An 18,560-nucleotide genomic window follows, 5' to 3' on the forward strand; every position below is an offset into this window, starting at 1 on the left:
CCCCTCCTCTGTCCCCTCCCCTCTACTGTGTCCCCTTCCCTCTCCTGTCTCCTCCCCTCTCCTCTGTCCCTTCCTCTCTTCCTCTGCCCCCTCCCCCTTCTCTCCCCTCCTCTCTCTTCTGTCCCTTCCCCTTTCTTCTGTCCCCTGCCCCCTCCTCTGTCACCTCCTCCTCCTCTGTCCCCTCCCTTCTACTGTGTCCCCTTCCCTCTTCTCTGTCTCCTCCCCTCTCCTCTGTCCCTTCCCCTCTCCCTCTGTCCCCTCCCTCTTCTCTCCCCTCCCCCTGTCCCTTCCCCTTTCCTCTGTCCCCTCCCTGCCTCTGTCTTATCCCCTCTCCTCTGTCCCCTCCCCTCTACTGTGTCCCCTCCCCTCTTACTCTGTCCCCTTCCCCTCTCCCTCTTTCTTGTTTCTCTTTGTCTGCTTCTCCCTTCACCTGGTTTCCTCTCTTCCTTCCACCCCTTTCTTCACTCTCCTCTTCCGTGTCATTTTTCCTGTGTAATACTTGCCAGCGTCCCCTCCCCTCTATCCTGTTTCAGAGGAACTTGTTAAGTTCTGCTCACTCCGAGGAGCAAAATCCAGTTGCAGGCCCCCCTTGTGAGCCTTTAGATCCCCTCTCTTCACACCTGGCCAAGCCCCCAGGTCAGGGAAAATGCTGCACTTGGCAGGTGCTGGGTGCTTTGTCAGCTGCTCTGCGTGGGCTGACCTTGGGTGTAACCCTGGAGAGTGTCTAGGTCCGGGGATCCCCTGAGAGCAGCACTCACAGCCACAGCATGTTGTGCAGGTCCCACCCTGGGGGCCCTTCTTATCGGTTGTTGTCTCAAGCCTTATTTTGTTAAGCAGTAGACTATTGTCCAAACAATTTTATGCGTACCTCTGATATACAAATAAGCTAAGACTCCAATACACAAAACAGCTAAGACTCAAATATACAAAACAAATAAAAATGGAGCTGCTTTGGTGGACAGGCGGTGAGGACCTTGAGTGCAGGGGGCTTCTGCCTCTGTGATTCCCTGTGGGTTCCTTTGGTTTAGTGAAGAAAGGGGAGGGGACAGAGGAGAGGAGAGGAGAGGACAGAGGGAGAGGGGAGGGGAGAGAGGGGGGAGGGAGGGGACACAGGAGATGGGGAGGGGACAGAGGAGAGGAGAGGACAGAGGGAGAGGGGAGGGGGGAGAGGGGGAGGGGACAGGAAAGGAGGAGGGGACAGGAAAGGAGGAGGGGACAGAGGAGGGGGGAGAGAGGGGGAGGGGACAGGAAAGGAGGGGACAGAGGAGAGGGGAGGGAAGAGAGGGGGAGGGGACACAGGAGATGGGGAGGGGACAGAGGAAAGGGGAGGGGGGAGAGGAGAGGGTGGGGGGACACAGGAGATGGGGAGGGGTCAAAGGAGAGGGCTTCCAATGGTTTAGTGAGCTCTGTTGGTAGGGACACAGGGGTAAGACAGGGACTCCCAGAAAGGGCAGGTACTGGCCTGAGAGAGTAGGAAGTGATGCTGGGCGTCCGTAGGTGTTAGTCCACAGGCACAGACTACAACAAGCCATAGGATGTCACAGGTGGGGACTGAGGTGACTGAGCAAGGATTGGCCAAGGGACTCGGGAGGGCAGATGCGAGGCCATGATGACAGCACAGCCTCCGAGGGGGTGGGCGTGTTCTGTTTCCCCCGACACCCCGCCCTGTGGCCTCACACAGTCTTAGCTGGAGCAGCACCAAGTCCTAGGGAGTGGAGTCCAGGCCTTGGGTCTGGAAGGGTTGTAGAGCACAGGCCCTTCTGCAGAGGGCAGTAGCTGGGGAGTTGGCTGGGCATCACCTTGGCACCTGGGGACACTCCTGGTTCCATTCTCGCTGTGCTAATCATCACCGTGGTCCTATCTCCACCATTGGCAGTGACTCTACTCTTGGCCAGGGTCTCCATGTGACAGCTGGGGTCTTGTTTAGCTGACCAGATGCCCTGGGTGGCAGATTGCCTGTGATGTCCAAGGGGTTATTGATACTTCTGGCCAAGAGCTGTGATTGTGGCATAATTTCTTGGGCTTCCCAGTTGCTTCTGGTGGCCAGAGCCTCCCTGGAAGTGCCCTGGGAACAAGCCGTTTGAATCCTGGATGGAAGCGCTGCGTCCCCAGCTGGTTCCCATGGATCTCCATTACAGTGATGATAACAGAGGGCTGTTCATCATGCACACCCCCTGGCCCCTGCATCCTGGTGGCCATGCCAGGGTAGAGAATCCTGGAATCATCACCAAGCCAGCCTTCTTCATCCCTCACCTTGTCCACAGTGCTCCCAGGTGGGGCACATTCGTGTAGGACAGAAATGGGCTGGTGAAATTGCCAGATATCCACCTAATGGGTACCAGTGGCAGACATCACTAATCAATCACGCCTCTCTTCCCCTCAAGCCCAGATGAACGCTTATGATCTTTTTCTATAGAGTCCTCCATTAGCCATGGCAAATTAACAGGAGTTGGCTGGCCCTTGGAGGCCGTTTCTGATCTGTGGCATTCATTCATTCATTCATGGATGCAGGCATCTAGTGAATCTGTTGAGTTGTTGTTATGAACCAGACACTGCTCAGTGTAAGGAAAAGAAGACACGGTCCCTGCCCAAGACTTGCTCTGAGTATGTGGACAGACATGCAAATGACTGATGACTATATAATGCTGCTAGTTGGGAGCAGAGTTAGAACTCTGTTCTCTAGGAGCCAGAGGAGTCAGGTCCTAATTGCTGAGGGTGTCAGAGAAGGACAGAAGCATTTTGTGCTGTGTGGAATTGAGCCACCCCTCTTCACTGTGTGTGCTGGCTGTGCTTAGCGAAGCCAACAGTGCCTGGCCTCATCTAAGTCTCTGGACAAAGCCCGGTCAGGAACAGCCTGGTGACTTGTCCTGACTGGTGCCTTCTCTCTCGCAGGAGCAGGGACTGAAGGCCAACAACTCCAAAGAGTTAAGCATGTGCTTCACAGAGGTGAGTTGGGGGCAGAGTGGGGATGGGTGCAGAAGGCTGGGCCGGGAGGGGCGGCATTTCCCTGGCGAGCCTCAGATCCAGTGCCCTCAAATCTCATCGCATGGGCTGGGCCAGCTGAGCCTGTGGACCAGGGTGGGCACTTAGTTTGCTGGGGCAGGGTGAGGGAGCGCAGAGGCTGCATCCAGGGCCCCTGGCTCTCTCCTTGGGGAGAGACAAATGGCTGCTCTGAGCAGAAGCCCTCCCATACCTTCCTCACTCTTTAAGACAATTGTGTTGACCACCTACTCGGCACTGTTTTTGTGATATTTAGGAGGCATAGAAGTGGAAACAGACACAGTTCTTTCCTTGAAGAAACCCCCAGCACAGGAATGTATCTGTATCTATATCTATGTCTATATCTATATCTATATCTATATCTATATCTATATCTATATCTATGACTTATAGACCCAAGATAGTAACTTAGATGAGAAGAAAAGGCAGTGTGAGACCTCATAGAAGAGAGAGAAACTCAGACAAAGATGTTCAGGGAGGGCTTCATGGAGGAGGAGGGATTTGAAGAAATTGAGGAACAGGGAGAATGTGGGCTCCCTCCCCTCCCCTCCCCTGCCCTCCCCTCTCCTCCCCTGCCCTCCCCTCTCCTCCCCTCCACACCCCTCCCTCCCCTCCCCTCCACACCCCTCCCTCCCCTCCCCTCCCACTTCCCACCCCTCCCCTCCCACCTCCCACCCCTTGCCTCCCATACCCCTCCCACCCCTCCCCTTCCCACCCCTCCCCTCCCCTCCACCCCCCTCCCTGTCCCTCCCCACCCTTCACCCCTCCCCTCCCCTTCCTACCCCTCCCCTCTCCTTCCCCTCTTCTTCTCCTCCTGTCTCCTTCCCCTCTCCTTCTTCTCTCCTCCTTCTCCTTCAGCTCTTTCTACCATCTGCCTCCTCACTGGGACACAGGTCCTCAGCCCCGATGCAGGGAGGAGTAGCCTGTTTTCCTGGTGACCACTGCCCTCCTCTCCAAACCCCAGGGCTTGTGACCAGAAGGGACAGAGCACTCCCTTTTGCTCCTGCCTGGGCCAGCTCCAGGAGAGTCAGCACTCCCTTCAGAGTGCAAAGGAGGGTCCCCGTGGATGGAAGAAAGGGGCTTGAGGTGTCCAGTTCTTCCCGAGTCCATTTCTCTGCCTGGTCCCAGGCCTCCTGATTGTTTTCTTTGTTTTCATTCTCTTTGTTCCTGATTCTCCTCCTGCTCTGGACTCAGCTCACGACAAATATCATCCCAGGGAGTAACAAGGTGATCAAACCTAACTCAGGCCCCAGCAGAGCCAGACCGTCGGCTGCCTTGACCGTGCTGTCTGTCCTGATGCTGAAACTGGCCTTGTAGGCTGTGGGAACCGAGTAAGAAGATTTTCGAAAGCTACGCAGACAAGAACAGCCGCCTGACGAAATGGAAACACACAGACACACATGCACCTTGCAAAAAAAAAATTGTTTTTCCCACCTGTCGCTGAACCTGTCTCCTCCCAGGTTTCTTCTCTGGAGAAGTTTTTGTAAACCAAACAGACAAGCAGGCGGGCAGCCTGAGAGCTGGCCCAGGGGTCCCCTGGCAGGGGAAACTGGTACCGAGGAGGGCACGAGGCTCTAGAAATGCCCTTCTCTTTCTCCTGGTGTTTTTCTCTCTGGACCCTTCTGAAGCAGAGACCGGACAAGAGCCTGCAGTGGAAGGGACTCTGGGCTGTGCCTGAGGCTGGCTGGGGGCAGGATGACACAGCTGCTTCCCCACGCTGCCCACTCTGGGCACCTGCTGGGGGCTGGCAGAGGGCATCGGTTAGTGGGACAGTGGGGCTGGCCACGGGGGTCCACCTTCAGCCCTTTGGCTTCGAGGATGGAGGTGGTTTTGCCCTCCCTCTCTGCCCTCGGGTGGGGCTGGTGGGTCTGCAGCTGGTGTGGGGACTTCCCCACGGATGGTGGTGGAGGGGGTTAGCACTGTGCTGGGCTCCCCCTGACTAGCACAGAGTGGTGGGGCTGGGGCCAGCCCCAGGACGGCTTGGGAGCTCAGCCTGCCTGGGAGAGCCCTTTGTGGCAAGGCAGCAAAACTCGGGCATCACCTTCTTTCTTGGTGGCAGAAATTTTGAAGTCAGAGAGAAATGGTCCTTTGTTGGCTTTTTTTTGGTTTCCCGTGGGTCCTTTGGCAGGTCTCCCTTTGGGGAGAGGGAGGGGAGAGACCACAGCCGGGTGTGTATCTGCAGCACCCTGTTCCCTCGAGCTCTCCTGCTCTCTTCTCCCTCCTCTTCCTTTCCACTTTCTCTTTCCTAATTTCCTAGACATACGTCAACTGTATGTACACACTGGGGCTCCTCTCCCAACGTATATGTATATATACATCCATATACATATATTGTGTGGTTTTCCCCTTTCTTTCCTTTTTTTAAGCAACAGAACTATGGAAACAATACCCCAACAGATGAGCGAAAATGTATTATTGTAAAGTTTATTTTTTTTAATACTGTTGTCTATAATGGGGAAAAAGGACATTGCCCCCCAGTGCCCTGCTCCAGTCGGCCTGGCTGGGCTCTGGTGGGGGCTTCTGATCCGCATCCACGCTTAACCAAGGCTCCAATAAACGTGCTAGGAAGCAAGCCGCCTCTGCCTTGGTCCCGTGGGGTTTTGCCCCTGTTTTGTTCTTGGTCCGGTGTTAACCTGCGTAAGGGGCACTCCCGGTGGGCTGGGGAAATGTGTGTCCGTGTGTGTGCCTGTGTGCATGTGTGTATACCCATAGGTCTGTCCCGTGTGTCCGCACTGTGGGTAGATGGAGTTCCGTTAAGAGTTGGTTTGACACTGGGGGCGGGATCTGCGGGTCTCTGCTGTGCTGAGCCTGGTGGGCTGTTCTATTCCCTCCTTGCTCACCTCTCCAGTCGGCACAAACGCCTGTGGCTCCCAGACTGGAAGAGAATGTAGTGGACGTGGGCATGGTGGGGAGCGACAGCTTGGCATCGTACGTTGGGAATGTTCTATTGTCAGGCTGTCTGGGTGGCCCTGTTAGTCTTACATAGAGCAAAGTGGTATGTCCCTCTAGGGCTCCTGGCTTATTTGAGATGTGTAATTGTGAGTGCAGTCACCTGGCCTTTTGGGTCCCACCAGAGGAGATGATTGTGAAATGTTCTGGGGTCATGGTCTGAAAGCATAAGTATTTTTTGGATCTCCCTCTATTCCTTCCTTTCCTGTTTCTCCACTTGCTACCAGGCCCCACTTGGATGCTAGGCCTGCCGTAGTCTCCAAGAGAGATTCTCCCCAGAGAGGACCAGGAGGATGCCTGCTGGCCAAGTGTGTGAGTGTGCGCATGTATGTGAGCATGTGTACATGTGCGTGCGGGTGTGTGCAGGCTTGCACATGTTCATACGCACGTGTGAGTATATACCCATGGCAGGAGGGCGAATGGAAGACTGGCAGGCAAGAGGATGTTTCTACTGTCGGCCTGGCCTTCAGGGCTACATGTGAGCCCATCCCATTTCAACTGGACAACAGGATGCAGTTTTCCTGTCTCCCAATCGCAGGTCCTCTCAGTGGCTTTTGCTTCTGGTTGTACATATGTGAGCAGCATCCGTTCACGACGTTTATCACTGTGGTGTATTGCCTTCCAACCTCTGCATGGAAGGCGTACAGTGAGCCAGCCAGGTCTCTGTCCAGCCATCGCTGGCCTTACTGAGGGTAGACGTGGTCATGGCATCCACTTAGGAATCCATGTTCTTTGCAAACAGCAAAGACCATTTAACTTAAAAAGTACTTTACTGGAAGGCTGTGGGAGAAGGTGGCTCACAGAATTCGTGGAAGGTGGAGGGATCACGGGAGGCGAGGGCAGTGACCAGAGGGCATCTGAGGGACTGGAAGGCAGGATCTGCAGGGTCATCATTCTGCTGCCAACCATTGCCCATGTGACTGAACTGGGCCTTATGCCTGCCTTCTGCCATAGTTGGGTGTGAGAGGGAGGATATATATGTCATGTCTGGTATCTCTAATAGGAGGTAAGCCCTTAGGCTACATCATGGGGGAGAGAAAATTTCCCGGGAGGAAAGTGAGGTGCGATTATGAAGGAGGAATGGATACTAGCTAGCTTTACTCTGCCCTAAAATGTCTCCCTATCCAAGTATCACATGGCTGAAATTTTACGATTACGATTATTTTTTCCTTTGGTTGAGATGATTCTTATTTGTGATTCTCTCAAAATATGCAAATAGAACTGGAAGAGTAAAATGTTGCCATCTTAATGTTAGTTAATTTAATGGTGTGAATGAATTCTAGTAACATTAAGACATTTGAGACTAGACATTGAAATTGGTGTTGAGGGACCAAAAACAGGAAGTTAATCATGGAAAGATTGGTAGAGACCACCAGAGATAGTTGTTTTTTTTTTCTTTTTTTTTGAGACAGTCACACTCTTACCCAGGTTGGAGTGCAGTGGTGCAATCTTGGCTCACTGCGGTCTCTGGCTGCTGGGTTCAAGCAATTCTCGTGCCTCAGCCTTCCAAGTAACTGGGATTACAGGTGTGTGCCACTATGCTTGGCTAATTTTTTTTTTTTTTTTTTTGGTATTTTTCGTAGAGATGAGGTTTTGCTATGTTGGCCCAGCTGGTCTCGAACTCCCGACCTCAAGTAATCTGCCCGCTTCGGCCTCCCAACATGTTGGGATTACAGGCATGAGCCACCACGCTCGGCCACCAGAGACCAATTTTTAGATTATCTTAGAATGGCTGTGGGAGACTGCAGCCACATGCAATCCAGGGCCCTGTGCCTTAGCTCTCGAGTCAGCAAAGGGTATAAAATTAGCTTTTGTTGCCACCAGCGCCCTGAGGATTCCTGATCGGGGCATGCCTCTGTCTGTAAGTCTGGCTCATTGCTTTTTCTAGGCTCTGATACCTTGTCAAGTGTGAAGCCATATAAGGTGGCCAATTCAGAAGCTCAGGATTGGGTGAGCAGTGTCTCAGGTCCCATGTTGACCCACGGTGGTCCTCACAGCAGGGCGCCTCCCTGGTATCAAGACCGAACACAGTGTTGTCATCTTAGTTCCTGGCACTCCAGGCCCTGCCTTTGCAATCGGCTTGGCACACAGGTTTCCCAGAACTGGGCTCAGCACTGCTCTTGCTGGTCCTGCCCCGATGGGGATGCTCAGGCCCTGGAGGTGCCCTCCTGTCTCCCACAGACCTTTCTGATGGTGGTCCCAGGCCTGCCAGGATGGACACCTTTGGCCAATCCAGACTTTTCGCCCTGCTCACTGAGGAGCCCACCGGGTCTCTGGTTTAGCCTCCCAGTGTCAGCTGCCTGCTGATTCCTGCCTCTGAGGGTCTGATAGCCCACCTGCTATGGCTTCACTTCATGCCAAAGAGGCTTGTGTGTGTGTGCATGTGTGTGTGTGTGCGTGCATGCCCTCATGGCTTCACTTCTGCCAAAAGGGGCTTTGTGTGTGTGTGTGTGTGTGCGTGTGCGCGTGTGTGCATTCACCGATGGCCTCACTTCATGCTGAAAGGGGCTTGTGTGTGTGTGTGTGTGTGTATGTACATCCACACGTATGCACCTGTCTCTAGTTCCCAGCCACAGACCGTCAAATGCCTAAGATGTAGACCTTCCTTTACTCACGAAGATCAAAGCCGCGGTGTTCACTGCCAGGTGGAGAAATTGTTTACCAGCATTTTCTAATCTGTGCAGTCAGTTTAAATTGGGCTGCCCCTCCCAAATACGCTGAGACTGGTCACATGCTGCATAGTTTTAAAAACTTATGTGTTTATTTAAATATTTTTATGATTTTTTGAGACAGGGTCTCACTCTGTTGCCCAGGCTGGAGTGTGGTGGTATGGTCACAGCTCACTGCAACCTCAAGCTCCTGGGTCCGAGCGATCCTCCCACCCTGGACGCCCAAGTAGTTGGAACTACGGGTGTGTGCACTACACCCTATTCATTGTATTATTTGGTAGGGATGGAATCTCATTATGTTGCCCAGGCTGATCCCAATTGTCTGGCCTCAAGGGATCCTCCTGCTTCAGTCTCCCAAAGTCTGAGATTACAGGCATGACCCACCCATGCTCCTGGCCCATACTCTGTTAATACGAGTAAACAGATTAATCACCTGTTTGTTGCTCATTTTTTAAGAGTCTCAGTGGGGGTAGGTAATTTTTTTTTTTTTGGCTGGAGTGCAGTGGCACAATCTCATCTCACTGCAACCTCTGCCTCCCAGGTTTAAGTGATTCTCTTGCCTCAGCCTCCTGAGTAGCTGGGATTACAGGCACCTGCCGCCACACCCAGCTAATTTTTGTAATCTTTTTTTTTTTGTTTTTTTTTAGTAGAGATGGGGTTTCACCATGTTGGTCAGGCTGGTCTTGGACTCCTGACCTCAAGTGATCTATCTACCTCAGCTCTCAAAGTGCTGGGATTACAGGCATGAGCCACTGCACCTGGCCCATTCATCTTTTAAAAATTGATTCAATTTTTTAGGAAAATACAAAGTCATTTAGAAGCCGTACCGGTAAGTAAGGTTGATGACATTCTCTGTAGTGAGTTTACACGGTGGAGTGACTGCCTTCTAGTCATTTACGGGTGACTTTCAGGCACTCTTGTTCAATCTTTGTTGCCTCACCTACAAAATTGTATTAGATGGTTCGGGTCCTTCTCACCTCTAAACAAGCTCTGGAAGAGAGGAGAGAGACCGAGACAGAGACGGACAGAGGCTGCTGAGGCTGACTAAGCCGTCAGCTGGGCTTTACCGGCCCAGCGCATCGCCTCCCCTGCAAGGCGTACCTCCGGCATCATGAGCGATGGGGGTGATCACAGCCTGCCGAGGTGACCACATTGAATCTTTAAGGTCTGATGTGTTTTCTAAAAACCCAGCTGTATGGCTTCATCACTTTACCTCCTACGTTCAACCAAGTGAGTAAACAGAAAGGGCTCTGAAAACCTCGCAAAGATTTGTTTACACAATCAAGGCCATGCAGAGCGTCAATTAACCAGACGTATTTGCCACATTCCTCTTTTAGTGTGAAGTGGAGTTTTTGTGCTGTACCTTCCAGAGTGGAAAAATCGTATCAGACATTTTAGGAGGATTTTAATAGCACTACTGCAAACCAAACCAAAACCAAATGTAGATATTTAAAAGTACATATATTTAAGAATTAACTCATGCTTACATAGCCCTCGCCATGTGCCAGACATCATTCTAAAACTGACTAATATCTCGTTTCATCCCCATTAGGATGCAGTGAGGCTGGTGGTGCAGCCCATTCTACAGACAAGCACACTGAGGTGTGGCGAGGTTACTATCTTCCCTGAGATGTTATGGCGTATGGCAGTGCTCAGACGCAAACTTAATGGGCTGGCTTGGGGCCCTGTGCTGTAGCTGTCATGCCAGGCTGCCACCCTGAAATGAGTCACACATGCCACCTGTGTGCTCTGCGTGTGCTGACCATCGGTTGCTCCACTTAATTGGGCTTCATCATTGCTCCCTCTCCTCCCTCTCCAGCAGCCTTGCGCTTGTGCAGGTCAGCACTAACAGACCATCCGCAGATGCAGGACTGAGTAGACCTTTGTGGCCTTCACAAGGGAGCTCACAGGGCAATGAGGAGGGAGTTCTATAAGCAACTTCATTAAATCAAGTATGGTGTGGACTTGAAATGAGGGAGGAAGGAGAGGGGAGGAAGACGCTGCCCAAGGACACAAGCCCCTGCCCACAGTCTTTCCGGTGGGGTAGGGAGATGGGGGTGGCATTCTACTTCAGGGCTTGCCATCTGATTTTGCTGGGATCGCTAATGACCTTGCTGGGAATGGCTTTGATGGAAGGTGGCTTTTCCAGGAAAGAGACTGACCAGCTAGGATCTTACTCGCTTGGACCTGCCTGGACAGTTCTTACCTTGGGGGCGCCATGGTTAAAGAAGATAGTGTGTAAGTTTGGAAATCAGGCTGACCTGAGTCTGAGTTCCAGATTGGCCACTGACCAAGAGGGTGACCACGTCCAGTGTGAGTTTCAGTTTGCTCATCTGTGAAATGGAAATAGTGGTCCCTGCCTCCAAGGCGTGGTGTCAGGATTCAATGCAGTACTCTGCCACATGCCCTGGCACATGGGTGCTCAGCCACTCCCTCGGCCCAGTGGCCACCCTGCCCCAGCCCCCAGGACTCCTCAGCACCTGCTGGCCACCAGGCTCCTTTTGGCAGTGAGAGAAGCTGCACTGGGACCCATGCTTGGATCTTCTTCCTTCCTCCTCCTCTCTGTGGCCTAAGAAGCTTTCATGGATTCCCCGTGGCAGACAAGAGAACATGACTGATCAGGCCCTGGGGCTGTGTTCTTGAAAATTGCCAAGTGGAATTGAGAGGGCAGGAAGAGAGAAGAGAGAGAGGAAAGAAAGAAACTTCCTTGTGTTGGTAAATCAGTTGAAGTGATCTGTGAGCCACTGGGGACGGTGGCTACAGAAGATGCAAATGTCACGCTCTTTGGAGTCCCTTTGACTGGCTTCCCCCTCTCCAGGCATGCAGGCAGAGGACGTGCTGCCAGAGCAAGTGCACCAGCTCAAAATAGTGAATAAATATTGATCAGATGGGGAGCTGAGCTGAGGGGAATGTCAACACCGATGGGAGGTGGGCTGGTGTGGGGTCAGCCTGTCAGGCCTGATGCAAAAGCGGAACGGGCTTTGCTACCTCAGGCTCCTAGGAGATTCCTGCAGGGAGAGCCCCAGGAGGGTATGAGTTCTGAGCCACCTTGATGTTTTCTAACTAGAGCCACTTCTCCTTTGTGTGCTTTTGTGTATAGAAAGAAGGCTGGCGGGGGCTGGGCATGGTGGCTCACACCTGTAATCCCAGCACTTTGGGAGGCCTCAGTGGGTAGATCACCTGAGGTCAGGAGTTCAAGACCAGCCTGGCCAACATGGCAAAACCCCGTCTCTACTAAAAATACAAAATATTAGCCGGGCGGGTGCCTGTGATCCCAGCTACTCAGGAGGCTGAGGCAGAAGAATCGCTTGTACCCAGGAGGCAAAGGTTACAGTGAGCTGAGATCATGCCACTGCACTCCAGCCTGGGCAAAAGCGTGAGACTCCGTCTCAAAACAACAACAAAAAGGTTGGCAATGGGGTGAGAGTCTGAGGACATAGTATAGTCTTTTCTTTCCTCAAAGAGTCTGGAATATACCAGAAGGAGTGTCAGGGGATCCAGGTTCGAATGCTGGCTTTGCCATCCAGCAGCTGGTGACATCAGCTAGGTCACTGAACTTCTCTGAGCCTTGGAAAGTTTGCTTTAGGTCAGGGATGGGCACGCTTTCTCTGTAAAGGGCCAGATGGTGAAAATGACAGGCCTTGTGTGCTATGCCATTTCCATTGCAACTAGCAACTGTTCTGCTATAGTTCCAAGGCAGTCATAGGCAATGTCAATGACTAGGCGTGGCTGTGTTCCAACAAAACTTTATTTACAGTAACAGGCACAGGCCAGATTTGGCTCATGGGCTGTAGTTTGCCAGCCCCTGCTCTAGATGACCTCTGAGACGAAGCTGTCCATCCCAGGCAGTTAGAACTCTGAGGGTTTGCATCGGGCAGTGACTGATGGGTGACAGGGCTGAAATCCTCAAGTTGGAGGAAGAGAGAGGGCACGCTAGCCCATTGTGGAAAGGGAGGTGAACTCACAGGGGAGTTGGTGGAGGAGAAAGCTGGGAGGAAAGTACGGGGTCCAAGGGGTGCAAGGAGAGAAGCCAGGTAGCCTGTGGACCAGGCATACATAGGTGTGGGCTGGAATGTGGGGGCTTTGCATGCCACGGTGAGATTGTACTCTGCTCAGGGGCATCTGGTAAGCAGGGTGAATGGGGCTGAAATCCACCCACTGTCAACTCACCCATCTGTGCACCTAACCTGGGTCTCAGCTATAAGGAGGGGGCATCATTCTGTAATTTGCTCCAAGGTTTCTCTGTACCTGCAGAGAACCTGTGGCCAAGAGCAAATGGAGCTGCCACCCCAGTGACTGGGGAGGGGACAAGGGTCCCGAGTGCACAGAGAACTCCCTGAGAGCCCTGCATGGCTGTGGGCAAGTCGCTTACCCTCCCTGGACTCTCCTGCCCTCATCTTCAAAGGGAGAGGTCAGAGGGACTGCCCCCCAGGCTTCCTTCCGCGGTGGGATTCTGTGATTCTGTCTGGCAGCCCTTCCTGAACTCACTGGCCTGGGGCAAAATGACTTGAAAGGAGGCAGAATTCATCTCCCTTTCAGCAAACACGGCCACCTGCTTGGTTGCTTCAGTTTTTCTCTGAGTCTGTAGTCCAGAGCTGTGGACTGCCACCTTAGAGCTTGCTCTGTGCATGGCACCTTTCACGCTGGCTTGTTCCCGCTCCTTCAAGATAGCATTTTTTGGGAAGCCAACCTCTGGGGCCATGTGAAGCAGTGACCCAGCCCCCGCCTGGCCTCCCTCCCTGGAGGAGGGCACACTTGAGTCACCACCTTGACCTGGACACTGCCCAGCATCAGAGGTCTTGAAGTCTCCTACGCATGGACCACCCCGGCAGAAAGTGACTAATCTCATCAAACATCTCTGTGGGAGGTTTGCACAACCACCGTGGTGTGCCTGACTGTGTGTGTGGAAGCTCTCGCAGCCAGAAGAGAGGCTTCCAGGAAAAACTCTTTGATTTTTTTCAGCCCGGCACAGTGGACTGACCCCTCCCCTCTCCTTCCCTGCCCACCAACACACAGGAGGCTCACAATGTAAGATGAGGTTGCTGCTCTCACCCTACTCCATTTAAAAGTCAGGGTCCAGCCTGGTTGGCCAAACAAATCCTTGTGGAATGACCCCGCCTGGCCCAGTCCATCCTTCACTTTTATCCTCAGTGGAAGATAAAAGGCCTTTTTCAGGGGCCCCAGCAACCTGAAATTACTCTTAATTCTCATTTTGCTAGAAAGCTGGCTGAGTGGGAGGCTGCAGTGACATGAGGGATCTGTACTAAAATATCTTCTTCTGGGAAATGTATTTCTGGTATTTCTACCTGGAGTGCGTGGTGGTGATGGGGGCTGCTGGAATAACCTTCTCTTCCAAATGGAGCAAACTTGATCTTCTTCACAACTGGAAATGGTCCAGGGGAGCTGTGGTCCCAGGTGATGACAGCGATGACCTAGCCCAACCCCTCAAACTCACCTTCCTGCATCTTGATACAGAGTCCCAGGGCAGCCTCGGAGAGGACAGGTCTAGAAAGAGCACTGGGCAGTCTGAGAAGTGTTTGTGGAGGCAGCCACACTGCTGGGTCCCTGCTGCGGGCGGGAAGTTGGGCTGAGCTGCCCCTGTGAGCATCCTTCCTGCGGGCAGGAAGTTGGGCTGAGCTGGCCCTGTGAGCATCCTTCCTGCAGGCGGGAAGTTGGGCTGAGCTGGCCCTGTGAGCATCTTTCCTGTGGGCGGGAAGTTGGGCTGAGCTGGCCCTGTGAGCATCCTTCCTTTTTGGGCATTGGTTGGCAGGTCTAGGAAGTCCACACCACCCAGGATCTGCCTCGCTGAGTCTGCACCTTGCAAAGGATCCCATCAGAGAGCAAGTCCTCCTGGGAAGGGCTCTGTTTAGGGCAGGCCTTGGGAGCATCCACAGAATGAATTGGACAGTGGCAGGACAGTGGGGGGACTCGAGGGTACTACTCGTTCACAACCAACATGACTAATGGAGTGATTGATTTCTGGCAGCAAGATGAGTGCTCCCAGGGATCCACCTGAACAGGAGTCTCTCTTGGGGGATCCCTAAGGATTCTCTTTGTCCTCTGCAAGCCCCCAGAATTCCACCCTTGGAGCCAGCTGCCCCCGCGACTCCTCCCCTTTCTCCTCTGCTCGCCCCAGCTGCTGTGGTCAGGCCGGGACTACCACATACTTGAGCGTGCAAGTGTAGGATTTAGACGACAGTTGTGGGACTCTGGGTATGACACATGCATACTGATTAGGTCACCCCTAGTTGCTGTGTCCTGTTAGAAATTCAGTGTGGCAGACTTGGAATCCAATCATTCTCTTCTAGGAATTCCCTCTTTCATCCTTCCTTGTTAGAGCCTCTTCCGCCTGGCTGGCTTTCTGTCTTTCACCTTCTGCTGCCGGAGTTGTGTGCAGCGTTTGAAGGCCCTGGAGAAGGAAACAGCTTTATCCCCCTAGTCCTGTGCTTTGGGTCAGGATTGCTCTTCCTCTCTGCTGTCTGGACCTAACTGAGCATCATCTTGGGGGATCCATCCACTCAGAGCCCCTGAATGAACCTGCTCTCTGGGTCCATCGTGGTCATTCCATCTTGTGTTTTCCACTGTCTAGGCCAGGCCCTTCCTTACAGGGTCCTCTCGCCTCCTGGGGAATAGAGTCGAGAGAAGGAACCTGCTAGAGACACACTAGCATGTTAGGTGGCCTCACTTTACCCACGTAGTTTGCCTGAGTATTGTTACCAATTTTTTCCAGTTATTAGCCTCTTGGAATTCCGCTGTGTATTTCCTGGCTTCTTTCCATCAATCTGGGGCAAAACTCCCCTCGTTTGAATTAATCGGGAGGCTTTCAGGGAGACTCATTTAAATGAATTAAAAAATCTGAATTATACAATTTTGCTTAAACAAAGAAATGTACTATAATCTGTTTCAAGTGGAACCCAGCCCTTACAAGGCCTCCCTATAAGGCCCTCCATGGTCTGGCTCACTGCCTTTCTGGCTCCTCTCCAACTGCCCTCTCTACCCACTCTGCTCCAGCCACAGGGTCTTCCTGGCTGTTTTTGTACGCCCCCAGCCGATTCTCACCTCCAGGTCTTTGCAGTGGCTGTTCCATCTACCTAGGACACTCTTCCTAGTCAATATCATAGCTAACTCCCTCACTTCCTTCAGGTCTCTGCTCCAACATCAGCTAATTAAAGAAACCTTCGCTCTCCAGGGAACCCCTTCCCCCCCGCTAGTTTAGGACTTCCTATTCTCTATCACTTTACTTTTCCAAAGCACTTAACCACCTTCCAACAGACTACATATGCATGCATGTTCACATATGTGCATATGTATGTGTGTCTGTGTGTATAATTGTTCATGATCTACTTCTACTAGAATGTAAGCTCCAAGCAGGCAAGATCTTCCTCTGTTTTTTTTCTTCACACCTCTATCCTTAACCTCTAGAACAGTGCCTGGCAGAGAGTGGGACTTCAGTAAATGTTTGTTAACTGACTGAAAGAAAGTAGGCATGGAGTTTCGGTGGGTCCTGGGAGAGTGTTCAGGTAGAACGTGAGGAAAGATGGGATGGGGAGAGGAACAGAGAGGATTTTGAATTAGCATATCAAAGCAGATTGCAGAGAGTGCTGGCCTTAGACAGCTTTTTGTATCACTCAATCAAGGCCACACTGCAGTGCATTAACAGGAGAGCTGAGACTAGAACCCTAGATTGTATTTGTGAGTCCAATCCTCTCCAACCTTGGAAAATGGTTTCTTCTCTTAGTGGGTTCTGCACATGCCGTACAGTCTCACTTTGATTAATTTGCTTAGCAAACACTTTTCTTGTCAGTAGAGCAAAGGGAACTTTCCGTCGAGCCATTGAAGCACGGTGGGTTTTGGCCCAGTAGGATTTGAAGGAGGGTGTTTTGGTGAGAAGCTCCAGGGTGGGGGTCTGGCTGTTGTGGGAGACTTGGACATCTGCCGAAATAAGTTGAGTTCCTCCACAGAAAGCCTGTCTTGCAATCAAGCTCGAAGCCGTCTGATTTCTTCATCCTGTCCCTCCAAATAACTACATGTCCTGGTTTACCCAGCCTCACCCTCCTACTTAAAAAAAAATGACGTTCCAGCGCAAAAAATACCCTGAGTCTATGTCTCTTTCTGAATTTGCACCAGGCGTGCGTGCTTGCTGTGCGCTGTGGCCAGTCGCTGTCTCGGTAAACAAACGGGGAAGTTATCCAGGGAAAATCTCCCCGGTGCTGAGCCTGGGCCTGGAAGGGTTAAGAGGAGCCTCGGGAAGGGGAGGGGGCAAAGAGGGGAGCAGGTGGGTTTTATTTACTAAGCGGGGGCTAATGATCACAGAAAGAGGAATATCAGGTCTTGCTTGTTCAGGTATGTGATTGAGAAAGGCCATCAGCAGAGGGAAGAGGAGCTTGTTAGAAATCACTGGGCCATTATAACCAAGATCAACAGCTGCCTCTTGAAATGGGAAGGAAATAGATACAACCTCAAGGGGACAATCACATTGAAAGATTCCAGTGTGCCTGGGTGAGCGGACATCACTTCATAAAAGATCTACTTGGGCAAGCAGCCTCCTTAATAGTCATTGTCTTTCTCCAGTCATTAGTGACAGGAGTGCAGGACATTGGTTGACGACAGAGGTCAGGGGTCAGAAGCAAAGGGCAAGGATGAGACCAGCTGAGTAAAATTTCCAGCTCCTCCGCCTCTGGGGAGGGGCCACACAGCTGCTGACTTTTCTTCTTTTTTTTTTTTTTTTTGAGACGGACTCTCTGTTGCCCAGGCTGGAGTGCAGTAGCACAATCTTGGCTCACTGCAGACTCCACTTCCCGGGTTCCAGCAATTCTCCTGCCTCAGCCTCCCGGGTAGCTGGAACTACAGGTATGCGCAACCAAGCCTGGCTAATTTTTGTGTTTTTAGTAGAGACAGGGTTTCCCCACGTTGGCAGGCTGGTCTCAAACTTCTGACCTCAAGTGATCTGCCCGCCTTGGCCTCCCAAAGGGTTGCTGACTTTTAAAGACAGGAGAAGGGAGGAACCAGGAATAGCAAGCCTTAAGTTTTCTAAATTTACTAACAATCTTGTACTTAAACGATGCTGAGTGTATATAGGACACCATGCTGTGGTTCCTGGGGAGGGGGAGTCTAAAAGGGCCTGCAAATGGTCCTGCCTGGTAGAGAGAGGAACTTCAGTGAATGTTTGTTGATTGACTGAAAGTAGGTATGGAGTTTCAGCGGGTCCTGGAAGAGTGTTCAGGGCAGCTCGGTTAGATTGAGGGTGCCACAGCCGTTTTCTGTTTTCTATACTCCCATTCTGCAGTGAGGGGACAATGGTGAGTGTATATATGTGATAAATGCACACACACAGAAGTTTCTCCTTGGCAAACATAGAGGAAGGTGGAATTGTTTATTCACTTACAATTATCTGAGCCAAACCTTGGGTTCCTTTGGGAGAAGCTGATTGACTAACAAATCAAAGGGAAGCGGACTAGAAGTGACTGGGCATAGAGACTAGATGCCTTCCTTCTGGCCCCGCATTGACCCTGTTGCAGTGGCATGAGGTGACCACAGGGCCCCGACTGGGCCTGACTGAGGGTTGGGGAACCCACTCTGTGGGCGGATGCTGCCGCCTGGGTGCCTGACCTCTCGTCTCAGATGCCGGCCGACAGCATGCCTGTCCTGGGCCATCTTCTTCAATGGCCCCATGATGCCATTCTCCCTGTGATAATTTGTAACTAGTGAAGAATTTTACCAAGCCTATCATTTGAGCTTTTAAAGATGCCGTTGATTACTTGCACATGAACTCAGAGTAATCAAGGGAAGAATAGATGGAAAGAATGAGGCATCCAGAGAGGCGGCTGGTGAGGGGGTTTCCCCTCCCTTTCTTGAGCTTCCCTGCGTGGGTGGAGATGGCCCCATACAACATGGACTGGATTTTGGGCATCATAACCCTCCCGCTAGGGTCCAGGATGTGTC

The 18,560-nt window shown here is 52.1% G+C and overlaps 1 protein-coding gene across 6 annotated transcripts in view; it reads left to right on the forward strand.

The window, feature by feature from the left end:
• The window catches only part of LOC105482101 (GDNF family receptor alpha 2), a 100,442-nt gene extending 94,870 nt beyond the window's left edge, over nucleotides 1–5,572 (forward strand). For all 6 annotated transcript variants that reach the window (XM_011742050.3, XM_011742052.2, XM_071068533.1 and 3 more), the window contains 2 exons: nucleotides 2,893–2,946; nucleotides 4,195–5,572. In XM_011742050.3, coding sequence (XP_011740352.2) covers nucleotides 2,893–2,946; nucleotides 4,195–4,317 — 177 coding nt within the window. In that variant the 3' untranslated portion in view covers nucleotides 4,318–5,572. The remainder of the gene's footprint in view (nucleotides 1–2,892; nucleotides 2,947–4,194) is intronic.
• The last annotated feature ends 12,988 nt before the right edge of the window (nucleotides 5,573–18,560 follow it).

This window comes from Macaca nemestrina, chromosome 8 (assembly GCF_043159975.1).
Source record: "Macaca nemestrina isolate mMacNem1 chromosome 8, mMacNem.hap1, whole genome shotgun sequence".
Classification (NCBI taxonomy): Eukaryota; Metazoa; Chordata; class Mammalia; order Primates; family Cercopithecidae; genus Macaca; species Macaca nemestrina.